At 43.9% G+C, this 24,381-nt stretch overlaps 1 protein-coding gene across 1 annotated transcript in view; it reads left to right on the top strand.

Annotated features, from left to right (window-relative positions):
* P4HA2 (prolyl 4-hydroxylase subunit alpha 2) overlaps positions 1-6,930 on the top strand; it is a 16,224-nt gene extending 9,294 nt beyond the window's left edge. The window contains exons 6-10 of the mRNA XM_010174533.1: positions 159-212; positions 2,635-2,694; positions 5,019-5,087; positions 5,558-5,654; positions 6,388-6,930. Of these exons, the coding sequence (XP_010172835.1) occupies positions 159-212; positions 2,635-2,694; positions 5,019-5,087; positions 5,558-5,654; positions 6,388-6,458 (351 nt within the window). The 3' untranslated portion in view covers positions 6,459-6,930. The remainder of the gene's footprint in view (positions 1-158; positions 213-2,634; positions 2,695-5,018; positions 5,088-5,557; positions 5,655-6,387) is intronic.
* Positions 6,931-24,381: the final 17,451 nt, after the last annotated feature.

Consider the following 24,381-nt stretch of genomic DNA (forward strand, 5'->3'; position numbering starts at 1 on the left):
GGCAATCTAAAGAGAAGTTAAGAGTGCTCTAGATAACAATCTTGCCACAAAGTTCTGTTTCTCAAAGCGTGTTTTGGATGTCTGAGAGCAAATGGTATCTTCTGCAGCAATCACTTGCAGTTCAGCGGGTGTTTGTGCTTTCTTCTTCCATGCTCCAGGTTGCCAACTATGGAATGGGAGGGCAGTATGAGCCACACTTCGATTTTTCTAGGGTAAGATTGCACTTTCAATTATTTCTTAGTAAAGTGAGGATGGGGGGTGGGGAGGGGAACAGTTTGTTTTGAGAGAAAACTGTTGAAACTATTTTCTGGGAAAACACTTAATGCATAGCCCTGTTGCATGGGATGGGTTATGACCTTTGGCAAACCTTTGCACTGCCTCCTGTGATGCTGAAAGCTCAAGAGAGCAATGAACAAATCTGACTGCCTGCTTATCTTTGTCACCTTGGTTCCTTGCACAGTACAGAGACACTAAAAAGTAGTCGTGCAGCACTTGAATAGTCTCTTTCCATTCCTTTATTGAGAAATTGAGGTCTACGAGCCTTGGATTGTGAGTCTGTGTTGTTCCATTAGGCTTCTGAGTTCAGCAAAGTTGTCTGAGTCCTCCTTTGGTGGATATTTTAAAGTACTTTGCAGAAGCTGGCTGAGCAGGAGACATCCATCCCTTTGCCTCCCTCCAGAAAATAAAAAGTAGCCATTATGGAAATCTTCATGGGTCATGAAGATTTTTCTTCATGACAAAAACCCTTAGTGTGGCTGCAACTTCTAGAGTCTGAAGAGGGTTTGTTGGGTTGGTGTTCAGGAGAACTTGAAGCTGGTGGGTGCTGGAGCTGTAGTAGGCACTAGAGGGCTCTACCTGGCAGAGAACAGCTCTAGTTTGCTGCAGGTGGGGAGAAAAGAGGAACAGGTTCTTAATTGTTACCTTAAACCAGCTCAGTCATATTGAAGAGTGATAGTGTCTGGTAATTTCACATATAAAATCCATCTGATGCCTTGGGTTTCCAGTAGAACCATGGCATTTCAATGGAATCTGGCTTAATTCAGGCTGCCCCAGTGGTTTTACCTGGAAGAGGGGATTGCTGCAGCCAGAGCATAACCCAATAATTGAGTGCAGAATTGAAGCCACCCAACTTACCACTGTTTAAAAAAAAAATAATAATAATAAATAAATCCTGAACTCCAACACTGGAAGCTCCTATTCGTTAGCTTTGGCCCGTCGAGAGAATTTTCCTGTTAACTTTGACTGCTTGGTTTCCCAAGTTGAGCAAATGCTCTTAAATCCTCTTCAAAGCCTTTGAACTCGAGGACCTCAGCCATCAAATTGGCCAGTGTGGACATTACTTTTGGATTCTGCAGCTGGAGCAGAGCTCCACTTGGAACATAACCTTGGCTGCAATCACCAGTGAAGGCAAGGCAGTCGCAGGATCTGCCATAGTCTAGGGCTGGTCCTCCAGGCTCTCTGTGTGTCACAGATCTCAGTGTTGAAGTACAGAGGTGCTGCCCTGTCTCCTGATGAGCCTGGCAGCTTTTTGTTCCCTTGCAGTTCTCAAATAGAGACACTTTAATAGCTGCATATTACAACTTTGGTATTTTATTGATTGCTCAAAAGTTAGAGAAGTCTTTTGCTATTAAAGTCCAGAAGTGAGTGACTGGACAAGGGAATCTTCTATATCTCAGTGCTCTTGTGTTGGCTCTTTTGGATTGAATTTGCTTATGCAGATGCAAGAGTCTTGAGGGTTTTTTTATGAATCCATTTCAGGAAAGACCTTTTATTTCTTGAAATATACTTTGAGTAGATTGAACTCCAACATCGTAGAGATGCTGGCTGTGGTTTTCCTTGCTGTTTGTCTTTTCTAATACTGTTTATTTTATTCTTAAATGTTAAAAACTATTGGTTTTGGGTAGAAGAGTGCACCTTAATTTCTCCTAGCTGAAATTACTTCCTGTTAGCAATGTAAACTTTTAATTGCATTTTTATTAAGGGTGGAGACACACATTGGTATTGTAGATGTTCTTTCTGCTTCTAAACTGGCAGCCATGTGATCTCATACTTCAACAAATGAAACTCCAAATGTTTCCTGCAGAGTAAAGATGATTTGATCTTTTTGATGTGGTCCTTAGTCCTAGACTGGCAGCCACCTGAAAGAAGTTGATTATTGCAATTGTGCAATTTTGCCTGCTGTCAAAATAAAAATAATGCAGTTTCCCTTCTCATGACAGTATTTCTTTGAGTCACTTTTACATTTACGAGAAGCTAGTGTGTTATCTAAAGCCCACTGAAGATGACTTTAGTATTCACCTCAGCTGTTGACTTTGGATCAGTGTGCAGGATGGTAATGGCCTGTTAACTCTACTTGGATAACATCTGTGCCACAGGCCCTGAAAACATCTCCTCTGCTCTGCCCTAAGAATTGCTTCAGTGCTGCTTCTCCTTACAGCATCCAAGTGCTACGTGCATGCAGTTATGCACCCTGGCTGCAACTTGTGATGGCTTTAATGTTGCCCTGTATCAATCATCCCCTTTTCTATTCCAACTCTTTGAAATGGGGCTTGAGGATCTGTGTGCAGAGCTCCCCATGTGTAACACTAGTGTGAGCCTGTTTGGAACGTGGGTTAAAGTTGTTGTCTGTTACAGCGACCCTTTGACAGCACACTCAAATCGGAAGGAAATAGGCTAGCGACGTTTCTTAACTATGTAAGTACCTTGTTTGTCTGCTGTCTGTGAGCTTGAAGTTTGCAGTTTATTCTCATTTAATTTTATAGAAAGATGAGCCAGATGCTTTCAAGCGGTTAGGGACTGGAAATCGTGTGGCCACTTTTTTAAACTATGTAAGTATGATGATCCTTTCTGTGTTGAGTGTAACTTTAGCAGCATCTTGTTTACAGCTTGTGTGGTTGGTTATTTGTAGAGATTCCCTGGCATCTGGAAGCAGGGATTTCATTATCCTTGCAGCATCAGGTGCTGTCCTGTCTCAGTTGTCAGAATTCTGGTGGTATTTAACTGCACAACAGAAAATTGGAATATAGGGCCCAGCTTTCCCTTTTGGCCACTCTACTATTAAATCTTTGAGTTCATTGGGTTCCTGTTAGTGGGAGAGGAGAATTTGGCTTATTTCTCAAAGGCAAGTGCTTGAGGTGCTCCTCACATGGTATGCTGTTTGAGAACTTGACTTCCAGACATTTACTGCGAGCTGGTCATGTTCTTCCACCACTATTTGACAGCACTTGATGTTGTGGTCTGTCAGCCTCCATTGTAGCTGTTTGTCAAAGCTGGAGTTCCTCTGGCAGAGCTGTCACTTCAGCAAATGGAGGAGACATAGCTCATAAACTCAGTGCAACTGGGTTACAAATGCAGAATTGGAAAGATTCATTAGTTGCATGTGTTATACAGCCTCCAGACCATGTACACTGGAATCACAACTGCCACAAGTTAGAGTGGCCTAATGTTTTCCCAGGAGTCTTCTGACAATATTTTAATCTACCAACCTATACTTACTATTTCAGTAGTTAGGATCACCTAATCTACTGTGTCTGACTTGTAAGTGGTACAACTTCAAATTTAAAATTCTGTGACAAAATGTTGATAACTGAGCTGGTATTTTGAGTGTGAAATGCAGCTCCAAACACAACCAGAAGTACTTTCAACTTGATACAGTGGAGGAGGAAATAATCACAGAATGTTAGGGATTGGAAGGGACCTCCATAGATCGTCTAGTCCAATCCCCCAATCTCTGAAACAAGAATCAGAATAAGATAAGTAGCTGTGAAATAACCTGCTGCTAAGAGGCTTTAATTTTAAATTGTCTGTATTTTGTTTGCTTCTCAGACTTTTGGACAAGCCTTGATTTAGACTGAATGATAGACACCTTCTCTGCCAGTTGTACATGGTCAAAGGCCACTTTTGTTTGTCCCATGTGGAACATACCATAAGTGTTCCAACACCCTTACTAAAAAGAGTGGTTGTGTTGCTAAGACCTAGGTTATTAACTTGCAAAGTTGCATGCTCACGCTTTCCAGTTGGAAGGGACAAAAACCTGTGCACCTCTGGCATCTTATGCCCTTTTATTGTAGGTACCAAGCAGGAGGACACCAGAGTGGTAATAACATCTACTTTAAACAGAAATCCAAGTTACAATAGAGAATGTGGGGACTGGGGGAATGTATTAATAGTAATTCTGCTGTTTAAATTTGCTGAGACCTGGATCTGATTCATTTGGTTTTTTAATTAGAAGCTAATCAAAAACTCACTCAAAAAAATCAGTGGAAAGACTTTGTTTTTAATGAGTGTTTCTAGGAACTTTGGGTTTTGGATCAAGTCTACAATTTCTAGTGAATCCATCATTACTGTTGAATTCAATAGGGTTAAAATCATTCCAGTGTAAAAGGGCAAAGTGTAAAGAAACATGCTTTTCTTCAGTCATATAGCTGTATATATTAAATAAAACTTGAGATAAAGCACTTGCAGTGACGGAACATCACTGATGAACAGCATAGAAACAGTGCAGGAAGTGAGGTTTTCTAATAGCTTGTGTAGTTTTTGAAGTGGTTGACCAAGATGCATAAATTAAATTATGAGAATCAGTTCCAAAGACATGGTTTCAATTTATGAAGAAACCTGTGGTTTAACAAGACACTCGTTTTCCTAATTGGATCATAAACTGGAATGAAATTCTTGAAACCAACTTACTCTGAAGTCCTCTCCCTTGTTCTAGAGTGCTAGCTTATTAACACTGCAAGGTACACAACTCCTTGTGGCTAATTGTTGGTGCAGTTGATGATATATAATCTAGATAACTGCTGAACAGAAGCCTTCAGCTGAAATAAAAGCCTTCAGTAGCAGATACTGTTTATTTTCCAGTTTGTGCTGGTTGAAATGCATCCTTTCCTCATCAGTGCCTTCCACAGAGGTGCAAGTAGAAATCCCTCTCTAATCTTAGGGCTTGGGGCACTTTAGCTTGTGGGGCTGCATGTACAAAAAGTGTTGTCAATGGACAGAGTTTGTGGACTTTGTTTTCTCAGATGAGTGATGTAGAAGCTGGAGGAGCTACAGTTTTCCCAGATTTTGGGGCAGCAATATGGCCCAAGAAGGTAAAGCCTGTTTGTGTTCTGTTTCATTTCTCCTCTCTCCTGTTACTGTCTCATCCTCAATACAGTCCTGCATCTGTTTAAAAGTCAATTAATGTGACAAAGTACTTTTCACAGCAATTTGATTGACAGGCTGCTGTATATCAAGGCAGCTGTAGCTGATCTGGTAGGCTGCAGGGCAGCTTCCTGTGCTTTACAGTGTATAATGGGAACAGTTTCAGTGTGGAGCTGTTTTTAACAAAAAAACCTTGTGTCCAGGTAGAACTCCTCTCTACTCTGAGTGTGACTGAATTAATGGGAGTGAGACTAAGGGGTGGTTTTCATGTGCTGTCAGTGGTGGCCTCTGTTAAAGTGCTTCAGAAGAACCTGCAGCTGAGTTCATAGGCATTTTTACCCCCCCCACTTACTGTAACCTGAATAATTAATTATATTGACTAGGTTCTGACTAATCCAGATCTGATTTCACTTTTCAGGGCACAGCAGTATTTTGGTACAATCTTTTCAGAAGTGGCGAGGGTGATTATAGAACGAGGCATGCGGCTTGTCCAGTGCTAGTAGGGTGTAAATGGGGTAAGTAATACTCCTTTAGGAACAAATCCTGAAGGAAGTCATGTATACGCAAAGCTGGTGATAAACTGAACCTTTACAACAATATTTAATAACTTGGCTGTTGCTATTTTAGCTGCTGGAGTCATTTGGCTGTAATGAAAACTTGTACCATCAGTATCATGTCATATTAAGCAGCCACATTGTTCAGCTGGAGCTTTTCTAGTGAGTTTTTGTGTCAACAACAGCACAAAGTGTGTAAGAATGACACTGGTTTTGTGTAGTGGATCAGCATCAGGGTGACTTGAATTATCACCTGATGAGATAAAATCAGGTCTGTTCCTACAAAGGAATATAGTTTTAAGTACAAAAGGAGGAGGGCTCCTTGTAAGGTAATTGGGAATGTCTAGATGCTGGGAATTTTTGCTAACTGCTGAAAGCTTCTCAAGCTTCTTGTCACCCATTCTCATACCCATCTGTCCTGGACTCCAAGGTATTCCCCTGGAGTGCCAGAGCATAAGTGATACCAGACCCAGAATATGTTGCTCTGTTACTGTTGGCCCCAGAATTGTACAACAGGAAAGATCCTTTCCCAACCCTTTGAATCTTCCTGTGTCTTTCCCATTGGATGGGTAGAGAGGTATAGGCAGGGATACTCAGACTGAGAGATGAGATTTTACTTGGAGTAACATCTGGGTTGTGGTGATACACGCACTGGGTACATGGTGGTAATTAATTTCGCATCCTTGTTCCACAGTTTCGAACAAATGGTTTCACGAAAGAGGAAATGAATTCTTAAGACCTTGTGGGAGAACAGAAGTTGACTGAAACCCAACCTGCTGCTGGCCTTTGATTCTGTCTCCTTTTCTACTGTTTGTTCTTCCAGTTCATTTCTAAGAAATGATCCATCTTTTTTTTTTTTTCTCCAAGAGTCCTGGCACTTTACCCCAAAAAAAAGGACAACAAAATATGTAACACCTGTGAAAGAAAGAAAGTAAATGGCATTGTACACATACTTGTGTTTTGGTTGCTGTTCTTTCCATGTTCCTCCTGCCCCTGCCATCCTCCTTTGACCTGCCTTCTGCCCTCCCAACTTTCTCTGTAGTAGTGGTGCAAACAGTGCTGTGGGAGATTCGGTGTGTTTGGGTGCCTGGTCTTGTGCCTTTTGTACCTCAGAAGATTTAGATGTTAAATATTTCTTTGAACCAAAGGGGTTGGTTTTTTTTAAGTTTTGTGTACATGTTGATTTTATTGTATTTCTATGGATCACAAGTTTTGAAACAAAAATAAATGTTCTTTCCATAAAGTGATTCTCTATTGTGTCCTTAATAGGTGTAAATAGGTGTATCAGGGCTTGGTTTTAGGGAGCAGTGAGCCTTTACTTTTTTCCTTTACTGAGGGCCTGTTGCTTTGTTGCTCTTTTTCTTCAGAAATACATCATGATTTTGGTCAGTGTTTTCTTTAAGGCTCTGGCATGTGACACAGAACTGTTGCACCTTCTACTGAAGCTGGAAAGGTTTAATTTGTGTATTGAAACTATAACGGATCCTGGGAGGAGGTGGGCTGCACACTTTGGTCAATGGCAACAGTGATCTCTATATTATTGCACTTAGGAGAAGCCTTTCCCTGTGATGTTAATGCTTCTCTTGTAGGGTAATATCTGTTTTTTACATAAGCAGTTAGGGAAAAAAATCTGAAGACTTCCAAGGCTTTAAACAATCTTGACAATTCTTAATTCTAAAAGATTTCTAAAAAAAAATCTAATTTCATCTCTGCTGATGAAATGATGCATTTTTACCCCAGGAGCACCTGATCTGGCAGATCCCAACTCCTGTTGAAGTTGGTAGGTTGGCTTGCAAGCAAATCTTAAATCTACTTTTATAAACTGGAGCAGGGTTTTGTCTTGCCCTTGAGTGGGCTTTGTGTCCTTTGAACACCAAGATTCAGATTCTCCTTTGCTTTTGTGCTTTGCTTTGTTCTATGTGTAATGGTAACAAGCCAACAGATGAAGGACAGTGTCCACAATAGAAGGGAAATCCCATTTCTGAGTTATCATTCAGAAGAAGTAATGGTTAATTACTAAAAAAAGTGAAGTTATGGAGAAACAGGCAAATGTTTCAGTATTGTAGAAACTTGCTGTCAGTAGCAGACTGTTGTATTGAGATGCTCCTGCGCAGGGTGGGTTGACTTTGGATCTCTCACTGGCCATTTCTGGTATGGGTAGGACATCATGGGAATATGGATGACTGCAGGTGAACTTAAAGCTAAAAACAGGCAATAGCAATAACTTCTTGTTGTAAAGCCTAAAGCTTGGACTGTTGTTAATATACTAACATAGGAAACTGGATTGAGAAAGTGAAAGAAACTTTAATTACACTGAAATTATCCACTTGCTGCCACAACTGTCATGTGACAAACCTGGGTTTCCTTTGTCCTTCTCCATTGCCCTGTGTTGTGCAAAGAGTCAATGAGTGAGAATGAGGTAATCCTTGCAGCAGCTGTCAGCAGGACTAGAGGGAATGTGCTGCTGTCCTCCTAGGAGTGACTTGTGGAATTGGAAGAGTTTTACATCTTAAGTATAAGAATTATATCAGTTTATTCTATTGGTAATAAATGTGAATCAACAGTGTGTACTTATGAAACTTACATGTGCTGAATTTATGAATGTAATGGTTATTGCTTTGTTTTGTTATTTAGATGCAGCATATAAGCACATGTATTAATTAAAAGCTTTATTTTTTCTGTTAAATGTTCACAACTGGTTGAAGAGAGAGATCTTGGATTGTCCAGGGAGAGAATTGTTGAATTCCAGTCATTAGATAATGAAGTGAGAGCAGCATCCAAGTCTTGTAAATAAGCTTTGTGTGAACAGTTACAGCAGGTAGCTATAGAAATTACAAGGGTTGTTTTCCCCTAAAAGCTTTGATGACCTAGCATGGTGTAGCTCAATAGTTTGTCTCTAATCTCTCACAGCTCTCTTTCACTTGCCATGAATGTTGTGGTTGTTGGCTGGCTGTTCAGAATAGTTCATTGTTGACCTCTAGTTTTCTTAGTAAAATCTCTCAGCACAACATAAACTTAAGAAATAAGAAGCTTTTGCTTTAAAACAAAGCATTCAACATATGACAGCCTCCCAGATGGGAAGAACAACTGATGAGCCAAAGCCACAGTCTTTGGTTGGAACGCTTTGGATTTCAGGGGGAGGAAGAAGAATCTACTTAGACTTTCTGTCAACGTGGTATGCTGACAGATAAAGTTCACATCAGGATTCTGGCCAAAAATCTGCACATCCAACTTCTGAAATAGTGTAGTTGGCTGGGAAATACCACTGGTAACTGTGTTAACTGTGAACTTTTAAAGCTAATTTCACTTGTTTTATCTGGGAAAAACTCTATTGTGTTCTCTTGAGTTGTCTTCCACCTTCCTTCAGCCTGTCCTTGACGGAGGATGTGATGAGTGTGGATGCATAACTGCCTGAGTGCTAAGCTGCTTTTTCTGCTGCGTGCAGAACTTGCTTACTGCTAATCTGATCTGAAGAATAATCTCTGTTTTAGAGAAAGGAGCCTGTGACTCGTGGGCATTCAGGAACCTCCCAGGCTTGTCTGTGTCGTCTGGCAGATTATTTCCCTGTTCTATCTCCTGTCATTCTAGAAGATAAATAGAATATGGCAGTTAGCCTGCAATTAAGCCTATGGAGTAGTTTTTTAGACCTAAAAGAGAGAAGACTCATATGCTGGAACAAATAAACCTTCTTCCATCTAGGCACAGGGAGCTTCTGCCAGTGTATCACTGTTATGGTAAGAACTTCAGTCTTGTTTAGACCAAGAGTTTTTTTCTCTTGACATTCTGCTGACTCTTCTTTATTTCACAGGGTTTAAGTGCTTAGTACAGATATTTATACACACTACAAAGGCTTACTGTGGACAAGTGGCTGTCAGGCACTTGGAAGTACTTTGGGACCTTTTGGAGAGATCTTCAGGTCATGTCTGTTGGGAGTTTGTTTGCTGATGTGGTCTTTGAGGCACTGCTCTGCAGAACAGGTATGGTGAAACCACACACCATGTGAACCCTCATGGAAAGATGGTCTCTTATCGTGGCTTATGTAGTCATAAGAACAGCCACCCCCAGTCCATGCCAGTAAGCCACATTGAGTTTGAACGTGTGGTTTCTTAACCCCTGGCCTGAATGCTACTGTGTGGACAGAGCTGTGTCACTGAGCAGCTATGCAGCTCTCCAGCTGGGTTAGGAAATCACCTAGAGCATTAATGTGCAGCTGAGTAGTCTCAGTGAAGTACTTATCTTTTCTGCAGTAGAACTTACTTCTCTTTCATGTTAACAGTGGAAAAACACATGAAAAATCATTTATCTAATCACTTTAGAAGGGAAAACTGCCATCCAGGCTAAAACATGTAGTGTGGTGAGCACAGAAAAGGTTTGGGTGTGATGGACAAGTGGTGCTGTGTGAGTGTGTCCCCTGAACTCTTGCTCTGTCTGTCAGAGCAGTTGGTCCCCCTGCAGCAGATCACCCCATGTTTATAACTCAGCTGAGCTATAAAATCTCTAATGCAGGAAGAAGGGTCTCTTATCAGTGATGCCAAGTTGTATTTGAAATGAGTGTGTGTAAAAGGCAGCCTAGGACATGTCTGTCCCCCAGGTGATCTCCAGCTTTCAAAGGCTGCCTTTAGCTGGAGCACACAATTCAGGACACTTATTTTGAAATTCCTACTGAGGCCTTGAAAGAGAGTTAAGGATGAAACCAAGCTGCTCACTTGATGTTAAGCATCAGATGTGTCCAAACTCTCTACGCTGAGCTGAATAATTATTTTTTTTCCTTGAAATCTGGTTTTCTCCCTGACTTCAAGGGCTCACAAGGGTATCAGCAGCTTACATGGGGAGCCAGGGCCCTGGTGAGCTCAGCTGTCCTCGTGGTGGGTTGTTGTGTGTGGGCAGATGTAACCGGAGCATGAACCAGCACCCAGCTCTTTGATGGGAGGAAGGAGCGTGGTTGCAGTTTCAGTTTCCAGTTGTGGGAGGGCAGTAGCAGTAGCAGGGATGTGATGGTGGCTGCAGGATGGAGGTGGATAGCTCCATGGCCACAGCTCCCATGTCCCTAGTGTGCTCTGATGTGAATCTTTGTGCAGCCCAAATACCAAAACCAAAGCTGCATGAGGCTGTTTGGTGGCAAATGAGAAGGTGGGTGCAGCTGTTTTGCAACATGTTGGGCTAGAAATACACTTTGCTGGGTGTTTTGGATCAAGATGTGGGTCAGGAAGGCAGACCTGAATGTGCCCTCAGCATAACCACGGGTGTTTCTAACTCCTTGTTTGGTTTGGGGAGCCTCTGAGTAGCATTTATGACATGATCCTTTTTTTCTCTTGTGACCTCAAAAAGGGTAGAGCACTGCCCCTTCCCTTGTGCTGTGGTAGAGAACGGGCTGTGGGTGCTGCTGCTTTGGCTGAGGTCTTGCTCAGAACATCCTTGTGCTCCTGCTTCCTGGTGCTTCTGCTCCTGGGAGATGAAAAGGACCAGAAGAGTTTGACTGCAGTGACATTTTGGTGTAATTTTCTTGAAAAATAAGAGCAGGATGTAGGAGGGGTCACTTCTGACCACAGACTCGGATGTGGTTTCTCCTCCAACACTCACTACATCAGGTCCCCACCTGGAAAATAGGGCCAGGATTCAAAGATGCCTGTTTAGCCTCCTACTCCAGCGTGGAGGTGGCAGCCTTGCAACATCTGAAGCCTGAGGGTGATGTAAAATTATACAGGAGTGAGCTGAGCAAACATCAACGTCCCCTTGTGCAGCTGCTCATCTTTTGGGGCCTTGGGGGCACTTGGTCATCGCTGCAGAGGATATTGCTGTCAGTGGCCACAGTCTGTGTCTGCAGAGATGATGGAAGATTGAATGTATCACGTTGCACATCCAGACTACCAGAGAGCAGACCTGATGGGACCTGGTGAACTTTCTGAATCTTCTCTACTCATCTGGGCTGGGGTAGAATGACTCACCCAGCCATGGTCTCATGAGGTTCATCAATCTTCTACCCATGTCCATTTGTAGACCAGGACAGAGAGTGTCCAAGTGACTCATTGCCTGGAAAAGGAGCTGGACTAGTGACTGATCATGGCACTTACCCCATCTTCTGGAGAAGATGAGTTGGGACTGTGGGGTTTCTTGTTCCTTTGGCCCTGGAGCAGTTGTGTGTGATTTTGTTGGAGTGTGACAGCCACACTGAGCTGGTGTGAGCACCAACCACCTTGGGTCCAGGTGCATGACTGCCCTTGGGGCATCACTGAGCCCTCTGCAGAGCTGATGTCCATGGCTGCTGCACCTTGGGTGCACTGGTAGCAAGATCTCTCCCAGGTCCCACCACAATACGATGCTTTGGCTTGGTGCTGTGTTGATTTCCTCCACTTTAATCTTCTTGAATGAGGGCAACGGAGTGAAACACTTGTGATTCAGTGAGGTATGTGAATTTGTAAGCTCTGATACCACATGTGGCCTTAGGCTGTCACTTCCTAACACGTGTTAATTTATTCACGCTCTCTGCTCTCACTTTGTCTCCACACATGTGTTTTGGTGGGAGAAATATTGCAAAATACACAACAGGCCTGTGTGTCTGCGGGAGGGAGGGGGGTGCTGGCTGTGGCTGTCCCCTGCAGCCCTGGGAGGATGTCACCCTGTCAATACACAGCCAAGTCTGACTCTTGCAGGTGTCCTCCTTTATCACACACAGGTTTCATCTGCTTCCCACGTGGCTTTCCCCAGTTCATCTCAGCTGGGAACACGTCCTCTTGCTCTGGATGAGTTGGTTGCAGTTGGATCCCACTTTCTCCACAGCTCTGCCTCTCACATCGCCTGCTCCAGCTCTGCTTTAGGAGGGAGGGAGATGTTTTGAATTAGCAGACAAAGCAGCTGAGGTCATCAAGCTCATATTCATGTATTTTTTTTTACCCTTGCCAAAATAAATCATGGCAATTTCCTACTGAGGCTCTGCTGACCCACCTCCCCCATTTGCAAAACTCCACACAATTTGTGGTTGGATGCTGCTCATGTCCCTGTGGCTGGGAGCACCCTGGCTTGTGTGTATGGCAGGGGGACAAGTGCTGTTGGGTGCTCCTGGCTCAGAGCAGCCCTTGGTGACAGTGCTGGGTTAGCAGGAGCTGCTGAAGGGCACTAACAGGTCTGGAAGGGCTGATCCTCCATGTGGAGGACACAGATGTTGAGGTAACAGTGCAGAGTGCAGCTGAGTGGAGCAGTGAGTTGGCAGGAGCTGAAATCTCCTGATGACCATCATAATTCATGTTTTTATCACACTTCAGTGTGGTCTGATACGCCTTTGGTCACTGTTGTGGGGTGGAAATGTCCTACTAAGTCACATTCTTCCCCCTGCACTGGGCACTGGTGAGGCTGCAGCTCAAGTGCTGGGTTCAGTGTTGGGCCCCTGACTCCAAGAAGGACATGGAGGTGCTGGAGCGTGTCCAGAGAAGGGCAACGGAGCTGGGGAAGGGTCTGGAGCACAAGTGTGCTGAGTTCCCTTGTGGCTGAGGGAACTGGGGGTGTTGAGCCTGGAGAAAAGGAGGCTGAGGGGAGACCTTGTGGCTCTGTGCAAGTCCCTTGGAGGAGGGTGGAGAGAGGTGGGGGTGGGTCTGTTCAACCAAGGACCAAAGGACAGGACAAGAGGAAATGGGCTCCAGTTGTGGCCAGGGCAGTTGAGATGGGATGTGAGGAAGAATTTCTTTGCTGAAAGGGTTCTGAGGCATTGGAAGGGGTTGTCCAGGGCAGTGGTGGAGTCCCCATCCCTGGAGGGATTGAAGAGTCGTGTAGACATAGTGCTGAGGGACATGGGTTGGTCGGGGACTGGTCAGTGTTGAGTTAATGATGGGACCCAATGAGCTTAAAGGGCTTTTCCAATCCAGGCGATTCTGGGATTTGGGCAAGAAAGAGTTTGGACATCACACAGATCACTAAAAAGAAACCATTTCTGTATTAACATCTTGTGTAGAAATCCAGATTGATTCAGAATTGTACCTGAGTAAGACTCGAGCATCTGAATTGTTACATGCTCCCATCTTTGAATATTCCTTCCCAGAAGAGCTCACTTGGGATTGCATTGCCTCTGGTAGGAAAACAGCCAGGCCCCAGCTCTCTTAGTCAGAAGCTTCTCACAGGCTGCATGGCTGTGGTTTTTCATCTCCGTGTTTTGCTCTGAGTCAATGATAACTTGGATTTTCTAGATAACTACCATGGTTGTACTCACAGGAAAGAGGAAATGGCAAGCTGGGCTTGGTTTTTGAAGTGGTACATAAGAAACACTTGTACAACTTTGGGTGCATTTCAAGGTGGAGGACAGCAGATGAAGGCTGGAGGCTCCTCCTGCTTTATGGGTGAGCAGAGCTGAGCTGTGTCCCATGGCTAACAGCAGCTCGTAATGTGTGGTGGTCCCTGAGCTGCTGGGGACTGACCAGGCACCCCTCAGCCAGCCCTTTCCAGGGATGGAGCAGGTGCTTTTACATGATTTCACAGCAATATTTCCATCCTTATTAGTTTTGATTTGACCCCAATGGCCACAGGTAGGAAAAACAAAGGCTGGGACAGCATGGTGTCCCCAGCCACATCTAACCAGCGATGGGGTGATGGCAGGAGTGGTTCTAGATGTACACCAGCTGTTCAAGTGGAATTATACTGGCTTTGGAGTGCACCAGCATCAGGAACCAAACTCGACCCAGTTCTTACCAGATGTTCTCTGGAACGTTGGGGCACGTGCCCACATCAGTGCCTTCAGTGGTGGGTTTTCTCTCGTTGGGAATCTCACATCATTTTTGTCCCATTTAGTCCTTATCCTGCCAACCCTTGAGCAGATCCAAGATTTGCACGAGTGTTTGCATGATGGTTTTGCATTTGTTGGTCAATAAAAGGATCAGAGAGCAGTTAGGAGGAAATGATTTGATGATGAAGAGCCATTTTTAGCTCATACCTGGGAAACCACAAACTCTGAGCTTCACACAGTTCAGAAGCTGCTCACTAACCATCGTGCAATCAGTGCACCTTTTTTTAATGCTTGGTGTTCAGCTCCTGCCAAGGTCCAAGGTGCTGCGCTGTCTGTGGTTGCACTTTCAGGTCTTTCTGAACTTGGAGCTGCTGTTTCTGAAAGTCAGAAGCATGTCTTGTACCTCTGTTGGGAGACTGGATTTTAAAAACCCCAAGCATGTCACACCCCACTCCCTGCTGCTTTGGAGCAGGGCTGGTGCTCCTGCAAATGTTCTTTCTCCAGCTCTCCTGGGGATTTTAGTACAAGGTATGGCTTCCTGGGCCAGCCCTGCCTGGCTCCTGACAGCCTGTTGGGATGCTGCCAGGAGGGATTTGTCTCATCAGGTGCCTCGTTACAGCTGGAGGGGGAAAGCGGGTGCTGCTGGGCATGGGGGGATGTCAGAGGTGGCCATGTCCTGGCACCATCTGCCTTTCTCTTGGCTACAGAGATGTTTGGCCAACGAGTTTTGGAGCCAGCATGTTGGCTTTGGGGTCAAGGCACAGGCTCAAAGCTGAGGTGAGGGTAGAGCTCCTGTCTCACTCCCATTACATTTCTGAGAGTGATGGAGCAACCCCATCACAGGAGGTGTCAGCTCTGCCATCGCTCACTCCCACATCACAGGCTTGGACCGGCTACAACGACTGGTGCCTCCTGGGGCATCTCAGCAGCTTCCAGTAGAGCAGGTCCCTCCCAGCTCTTCCTGGGGTCAACACCACAGGAATGTGATACAGAATCTGTAGGAAACAGTAACTAACTTGTAAAATATCTTCCTTCAGAAATGACCCCGTCAGGTTGGGGTGAACAAGTGCCCAGAGTTCCTCCTAACCTGTGGATAGATCATTTCTCAGTCTCCATGGCTGTTCTGTGACAGCTCTCTAGTTTTTACTGAACTACCACAAAAATTATTGCAAGAGCTGAAAACAGATATAACAGCCAAGGAAGCTTTTTTTTGTTGTTGTTGTCTCTAAGAACTAGTGTGTGAAGGCAGCTCACCAGAGGTGATGTTCAAAGCAAACACTCAATGTTCTCTGAGAAACATCCCAGCACAGCTCTTGGCTTTGATGTACAGATACAGGCAACCACATCTCCCACCTGTATCGGTTCAAGGTGGGAAAACTCAGCACTTCTCAGTATTTGGATCCAGGTGTGTGGAGCTGAAGGTGCCAAGGGAGTGATTTGGGGGTTAGATAACCCCTCTGACCCAGCCCCCAGCCCTGAGCAGCTTCACTGTGTGGTGTGGAAGGAGTTAGAGGCTTGATTCTGTAAATGTGACCCGAGTTACCCCAGCAGTGCTGTGCTAATTCTGCTTTTCTTCTAAATATTTGCCAGATCAAATCTCTCATGTGTCTTGGACCACATTGATGGCCAAAAAATCTCTTTGCTTGAAATAAGGATTTACTGAACTGTGCTCGTGTCACCAGGAAAACATTGTGGGCTGTTGATGTGTCAGTAACACCCCCTGTTAGCTCAACACCTGACCTGTCTATTTTCTGTGTGTAGAGTCACAACTGGTTTGCAAATTGGGTTTAATTCTTTGGGGAAATTTTAATTTGGGAAATTTTTCAAAGCCAGCACTGTCAAACTCTTCCCCTTACGCAGGCTTGGCTTTGAGGTGACCCTTCCATGCGGGATGTCCCCTGCTTGGGGGTCTCTATAAGTACAAGTGCCCCTGTCCCATGCTCGGGTGCCACGTAGACACAAGTGCAGCTCGGGAGCCTCGTAGGGAGTGGTGAGGCTGATCACATCCAGCTGGGTGAACTCTTGGCTGGAGCATCAGCTGCAGATTGTGGCTCCAATAGTGTGAGAGAGAGTGTTTGTGCTTGGGAGGGAGGAATTAGTACAGCAGTTCAGCTGGAAGGGACCTGCAGTGATCATCTAGTCCAGCTGCCTGACCATTTCAGGGCTGAATTTCTTCCTAGAAACCAGCTTGCCTTTATTTAAAATACTTTTCTTTAAAAATGTACTTATTTAAAAATCAGCCAAGTGTTAGGAGAAACAAATTCCTCGTTAATGAAATGCTCTTACCTGTGACTGATGCTCATCCCTTAAGTCCCTTGCATTTGGGGGTGGGAGCAGCAGGAAGATGTGCCGTGGTGTCCCCAAGCCATGGCTGGGGTGAGAGGACACAGTGACACTTGTGACTTGCACAGCAGAAAATGATATTTTTTCCATACAACAAGCCAAAATATCAAGTAATTACGCTTTGTTGACCCAGTAAGTTGATGCAATGTCCTTCTGGAGAGTGGGAGAGGGTAACTAGAAGTGACCTTGTCTCCTTGGCATGTTTCCTGTAGTAGATATAGGACATTTTGCCCACTTTGAGCAGCTTTTATAAGTCCCAGTAGGGTTGCCCTGAGCTGAAAGGGCTGTGGGGTGTGATCTGAGTCACCCAGGGGTGGAAGCACACCCGAAACCTGCGCTGCTCCACACATCAAAGCAAGACAGATCCCAGTCTGACTTCTAACAACGCTTTCCCCTGAGAGCATCGCTCACCTTGAGCCCTGCCTGTTCCTGGAATATGGGGGTAACAAGGACCTTGCAGTTGCGTTGGCTTGTTACCAACCCAGTGATGTTTCACTCTTCTGACAAAACTGAATCGTTTAGAGGCAGCTGGGGCAAGGGGATGGTGTAGGACCTTCTGTGGGGCTGGATGAGATGGGCCAGAGGAAGATCTCTGCTCCTCTCCAAGGGCTTAGTCCTGTCCTTTCCCAGCAGCTGTGCTCCTGCTGTTTGCTGCAGGCCTGCAGCTGGATTTCTCCCCTTGGCTGGGGTTTATATATAGAAACTGGTACTCAAATCCCACTAAAATGGGGTGGAATTTAAGATGGGATTTTACTCTCCAGAGCTATTGTTAGTAGGAGAGATCTGCTCCAGCTGTGAAGCGTGGCTTGTAAAGCTACTGGGAACCAGCTACGATGCTCGTTAAAAATGTGTCTTAGAGTCATGATGTTTTATGGTGGAGCAGCTCTTGCTTCTGTGAGTGTCAGTCACGAGCAAAGCTTTTCACGTGATGTGAAAAACTTCTTCACTGTGGGGGTGCCAGAGCCCTGGGACAGGCTGCCCAGAGAGGGTGTGGAGTCTCCATCTCTGGAGATGTTCAAACCCACCTGGTTGCTTTTCTGTGCAACCCGCTCTGGGTGAACCTGCTTTGGCACAGGGGGGTTGGACTGGATGATCCCCAGAGATCCCTTCCAACTCCAGCCCTTCTGTGATTCCATGATGTACATCACTTGTAGACATGTAACTGCCTGGTCTGTTGCCTTATTAAATTGAGCAGCTATAAATTAAACTGCTTTGCAAATAAGCAATACTGGCTGCAATGCTATTAATTAGTACCTAGTGCTGCATTTTAATGCATTTTAACTCAAATAACGAGGTGCTGTTGAAATTGAAAAGCCACAGCAGCAGAGGAGCTGCTGAGTGAGGATGTGTTCTGCAGAACCGAGAAGCTGGGTGAGTAACAACTGGATAAAGGATGTTTTTGATGATTGATTCGAATCCTGGTGAAATCGCAGAACTAAAAGCTCATTTGAGCTTCTGGAAATTATATTTTACTTCCAGCTGGATTGCCAGTGTGCAGAGCAGACCTGGTGCTACAGGGCTGAACCCATCCCGGTGCCAGCAGCTGGTGGAAGACGTGGAGATGGAGAGATGGTGGAAGACAAGACCCATTCTTGGGATACAGAATTCCTCATCCAGGGTTATCCATCAGCAACACTACATTCATCTCAGAAACTGAAGTAAGTTGGGTTTAGTTTTGTTTTATGATGCTTTTCCGGGCTGGAAGAGTGGACGGCACAGGAAGCCGTGGCGCGGTGATGACCACTGCCTGCACCCTCAGCTCCTGCTGCTCTTCAACCACAACCTTATCTCACGCTTCTATCTGAGGGAGGTCTCTCTCTCTCAGTGCATCACACCTTTCTTTTTTTAAAATTTTCTAACGAATAAGCCTTCCTTTAGAACTTCTCCAAAGCTAAAACACTTTCTAAACCTCTCCCATCATAGGTTGTGCTTTCCAGGAGATGATCACAAACGTCTGTGTTGTGTGTAGCGTCTTGTCAACAACAACAAAGCAGAAAGGTAAGCTGATTTCCACCATGTAATTTGGAGATGGCTGGATATATCCAGCAGCATTCTGGCCACTGGGAAAATGATTTGTACTTGTGGCTTTAGCTGTTGAATTTTTTTTTTCCCAGTTTATTTGAAATATGCAATTTTTTGAAGTTTATATTTAAGTGTAAAGTCATATTATTTTGATGTGTTTGAAATGGCAAGTGGATTCTGGAGGGATTGTGTTATATTTAAGTGTAAAGTAATATTTACCTGAAGAAAGTCATATTATTTTGATGTGTTTGAAATGGCAAGTGGATTCTGGAGGGATTGTGGCTTCTCAAGGACAATGTGTCTGGATTTTTGGAGCATGGATGTGAGTTCCCTGTGTCCAGAGTGGTGGGTTAGTGCTGACTTAGCCTGTTTGGTGGGATGGGCCTCGTGCTTATCTGAGGGGGGGGTTGCTGGCAGCCCAGCTCGGAGATAAGGCGGGTGATGCTTTTACAGATAGCTGGGAGGGAGGCAGGCAGGGAGGGGACTTTCCCATCATTTCTGGTTTATTTCTTTGCTCATGGCAGGTGGTTAAAATTGCACTTAGTCAGGAGGTCCCTCCTGAGTTCTGTCTTGTGCTGGAAGTTTAGTCCCTGTTGTGAGGACAGAGTAGGAATATTTAATTGTGAATAATAAGAATTTAAAAACCTTGCATGTGAAGCATATCATAGATAAAATGGGCTTTGTGGGAGCCCAGTTCTTATGGAAGTTGTTAGACTGAAGATTGTACTGCTGCCAAGAATATTAGATCCAGATTTCTTTTTTTCCCCATTGCTTTTGAGAACACTGGGAGCACTGCACTTAAAAAGCTTCAGAGTCTGGATGATGATTCAAATAACTTAAGAAACTGGATATAGAGAATTGGGGTTGGTTCAGGATTTTTTCTGAACAGAATTATTAGATTGGGTTTCTGTAGATCACGAGTGTTTGGGAAATAAATTCTTTGATACCCTCCTGGGGGTTGCTCTGCAGGTTGTGCTGAGTCCTGTAAATCCCCACTGAACACCCCGATCCTCGAGCCCCCCAGCAGCACCCACCTGTGGGAACACTTTCCTGGCCCCAGTCCCCAAAGCATTTGAGTTTTCTTGTGATCTGTGGGTCAGGGTTGGGGTTTATGTCCCTTTGTGCAAAAACCCCCCAAACTTCAGCCTTTCTACAGATCTCTGGTGACATAACAACACTTCACCTTCAATAACTGTGCGTGATATAAATGATGATACTTGGCCGTGCTGGTTATAAGAAGGTTTAATTGCTGTGTACAGTTTTAATTGCTGTTTACAATTTTAATTCAGCTATTTGCATTAACAATTAGCAAAGATTCTGATTTGTAACAGTCATTTCTCTCCCCCTTCCCACCCACCCTCCTTGCTGCCTGGGCAGCTCTTCCCTAGAAGAAGCCTTTGCTGTACTTCCACCAGTCAGGGCAGCTGCATTTGCCATTGGGATATGAACCCAACTCACTTCTCACGATGCTGTTGCAGTCCTGCTTCTCGTTGATCCATTTCAAGAATTCTTCCAGACTCTCTTTAAATCGGGAGAAATTTGTTTTTGCCGTCTCTGAGCATTTTTTGTCACTGGATGAAGATTTCTAAGGGGGGTTGGGAAAAAAAAGTAGCTGCACGAGTTATGGAGGAATTCCACCCAAATGCTGCACGTTCTCCATGGCTTCCTCAGCTCCTTGGGATGGAGGATGAAGCCAACTGGCTGCCCTTCACCAGCCCCAAACCATTTCAAACAATTCTTACAAATCGTTAATCAAACAAGACCTTGCTGTTTGTCTTTGACTTTCATGGTACTGGAGATTTTTCTGGGGTTTTTTTTGTTTGTTTGTTTGTTTTGGGTTTTTGTGTTGTTTTGGGTTTTTTTTGAGGCAGGGGAGTTATCTACCAAACTGGGAAAAGGGAATTTAGGTCAAAACATTTCTCTCGTAATACCCCAATCTTGGGGACAGAGGATCCCAGCGACATCACCCCGTGCTTGTTCTTAGGGCTGAGCAGCAGAGGATGTGGTGGCAGCGGTGAGGAGCTCAGCCTGCCTTTGGGTAGGTGACAGATCTGGACATGGTTCCTTCTGCAACCTGCAGTAATTAGCAAATTGATGCAAATCTGCTTTTCTTCCTCAAGCCTGTTTCTCTGTTCCAGGGAAATATCTAAGCACAGTCACTGCTGCAAATCCAGGCACTGGCAGAACATATACAAACCCTATTTTCTAGCCCATTATTTTTTCCATCTTTCTGTGTTTTATGTTCAAAAGACAGATTCCTTTCTCTGGAGTATTCCTGGGTTGTATCTTTTCTGCTATTAATTGTCCTGTTCTTCCCAAAGGACAAGCTCTACAGGTCATTCCTCAGTGCACCTAATAAATAATTTTCATTACTGCAGGTCTAAATGAATTATATTAATATAGTTCATATAAGAATGAACTTTTGCATGATAAATAAAGCTTGAGATCCTTCCTTGAGGCTGCAGCTGGTCCAAAATGAAAAAGGAGGAACAATTTCTTTGCTAACAAATCGCAAAGCTTTGAATTAGAATTGACTAAAAAGTGAGCAAGAAGTGAAATGACAGGTGGAGCCTTACTGAGCATCTTCCACTGATGTATCTTTAATTCTTTTGGGGAAATTTACGTTCAGGGAAGTTTGGTTTCTTTTAAATCAGAAGCTCCTGATATTTTTTTCAGTATATCTGTAGATTTTCTTGAAGAATCCTGCCTTATCATAGAATCATCAAATGGTTTGGGTTGAAGGGACCTTTCAAGGTCTAGAAGAAAATACTTGAAACTCAAATCAAATAAATAGTACAAGCTTACCTTCAAAATGGAACAGTTTTTTTCTAGCCTTTCCATATCTTTTTCAACTCTCTTCATACACTTACATGTGGGTATCTTTTTCAGTTCTTGAATAAACTTTTTGGTGTTGTTATGTGCACAGCTTTGGTTCTAGGACAAAAACAGGAAGTAAATAGTATTCTAGTTTATAAGAAAGAGGCTTTTCTGTCTTAAAAGAACTTATGGTATATCATATTGAATATGCCAACTGTTATTTTTCTCTGGAAATCTTGATTTCTTTTATCTGTTTTCCTTTTTATAACTTCTTTTAAGAAATCATAAGTACAGTCTTCATAACTATTATAACTGGAAACTTTGCAATAAAAATGGTCCAGTTCCTGTGAAAGAGATAACATTGGGAATTTGATTCAATTCCATCTAACTCAGAGAGTGATTATTTGTTTTTTGTCTTTGTCTTGGAAGTAGACACTTCCAGAGAGCTGCTTTAAGCATTTCTCTTTATATTACCAGTCATTTGAAGACCAGATTTTACAATCATGAACAGAAATTTCTCTGGAAAAGCATTGAAAAGCATTGAAAACACTGATAAAACCAGTGGTAGGGCATCCTGTTAATCTTTGTAAGCAATGAGAATGGGTCACCAGCCACATTCACGTCATCTTTTACAAATAGGATGTTGTATTGGTATTTTGGGATAGCAAGAGGAGCACAGTTGGGTCTGAAAGGACAGGAATAGGGTGAGACCTGGAGCTCCTGGCCTCAGCCTTTAAACCACCTCACACCAGAGTTTGCACTTAAATTTCCTTTCGGAAACTCTGATAATAACAGAAGAATAAACAGCAGCTTCTTACCTTTATGTGAAGTGGCCTGAAGAACTGCTCCTGAAAACAATAGAAATCCATTAGTTATGAATTAGAAATCATCTCAAAAAGCAAATCTGAGGCAGGGGAAGTGGAAAATTCTTTACATTTATGGGCTCATTTTCCGCTTCAAGCAAGCAAAGCATTTCATCGATGATTGCGTATTTAGTCTTGTTCCGCAGATGCGACGTTTCCTTCAGAGGAAGCAAGAAACTGGCCACCCCAGAGCTAAACAGTAACAAGAAGAAGTGGAGATACATTTTAAAGATGTTATATTTGGGAGCTCGACCCCTTTTTGTCTGAAACAGGCTTTGAATTCAAGCTTGTACCTCTCGGCAGATACTAAGCTCGCTTATATAGAGAGGCTGAGTAAATGCAGGATGTGATTGCTATCTTATCTCATTCATAAATCATTAAAATAAGAAAGAGACAGCAACTTAGAGCAGTTGAATTAGGAGCATATCTGATCTGAGAAACATTTATGATTTAATGTTCTGGTAAACTTCCTAAAGCTTCTAAATCCAGAGCAACGTTACAATGCAAGCAAGAGCAACGTGCAAGGGTACTAATGATGTACAAGATGGTGTAAAAGAACCTATTAGTATCTGAGGGGCTTATGCTACTTGTAGTAACCCAACCATCAAGCTGATTGTTTCCTGTCACAGGAGACTACATCCTGTATTGCTGTGAATTATTGCAGTTTAAAGATTTCAGCACCTCTGGAGCTCATATCAGCTGAAGATGGAGCCCGTAGGACCTAATTATCGTCTACATCTCTGCAGCGTGGCTTGGGCAGGCGTGTGGGAGCAGAGACATCTACAGCAGCCTTGCCAAAGTGACTATTTTTCTACAGCAAAGATCTTTCCTTTGACCTGAAAAGAAAACAAAAAGCTTGCTTGTTGATCGTAATTAGTGAGGGTGAGGGCTGGATCTTACCCTGACGTAATGAATTTTTGTGACAGTGCTGTGCGAATATTCAGTCTCAGCTGGCAGCTGCAGCTTCTCCTTCTTGGGGGGGAAACGTTTGTTGCTTCTTTGATGATCCTTGGACCTTTATGTAGCACTTCACAGAGGCCCATCACCTCTCTGATGAAAGGCTTGAATCTATTTCTCAAAGGGCAATGTTTTAGTATCAAACTGCTCTTGTTTCTCTGGTGTCCAGGTCTCCTCATTTCCCAAACGAGCTGTTAGGACACCAAGCAGCATTTGGCATTTGTGAGCTCTCTTTGACCAACAACCACCTGAGGTAGAGTTGGTTAAAATGAGTCACTAAAATGAATGTTTCGAAGTGCTAAACTGGTGCACTGAAAGTTACCTCTGTACTTTCTCCTGTGCAAACTTCAGTACCTCTTGGTAACTTGAGCGAGTCTGTTCTGCTCTTCACCTCTGGAGGTGGGAGAGGAGAGGGCAGGACAGTTTGTCTCCTTGATCTTCTCCCACTAAATCCAGATCCTTTACCCCTTGAGAATCTGCTGACATTGGGCTCCACCACCATCTTATTCTCTACAAGGATTTAATAGCCAGATCCACCAGATACAAACAAGCACACAAAATTCCCCCAAATAGTCAAAAATAATGAGTATTTTTAATGAATAAAGACTGGGAGTTTGTACAAAGACGAGATGCCTTTATCAGTTGGGCGAGCTGGGGTGCAGCAGGTGAACTTGAGACACGCAAACCCTTTTCCAGGTTTGTTCAGAAAATAACTAGTCTGAAATCTTCCTTCGCCTTTCTGAGACACTGCTGAGCTCTTTGGAGTAACGCCAAGAAAAGCTGATTAAAAGCCTGAGTGAATAACAAATTGGCAACTCCCCTGTTCCTCCTGTCTCCTCCAGCTCTTGCCATGGTCCAGCAGTGCTGGAGGGACGTGCGGTGAGCAAGAGCTGCCACCTAGAGAACATCCTCTGCTAGTTACAGACAGATCTTCATTTTTTTTCTCATTTTCGGAGAAGAAACACTTGCCAAACCTCAG

Source organism: Antrostomus carolinensis, unplaced genomic scaffold (genome assembly GCF_000700745.2).
Source record: "Antrostomus carolinensis isolate BGI_N321 unplaced genomic scaffold, ASM70074v2 scaffold22558, whole genome shotgun sequence".
Classification (NCBI taxonomy): domain Eukaryota; kingdom Metazoa; phylum Chordata; class Aves; order Caprimulgiformes; family Caprimulgidae; genus Antrostomus; species Antrostomus carolinensis.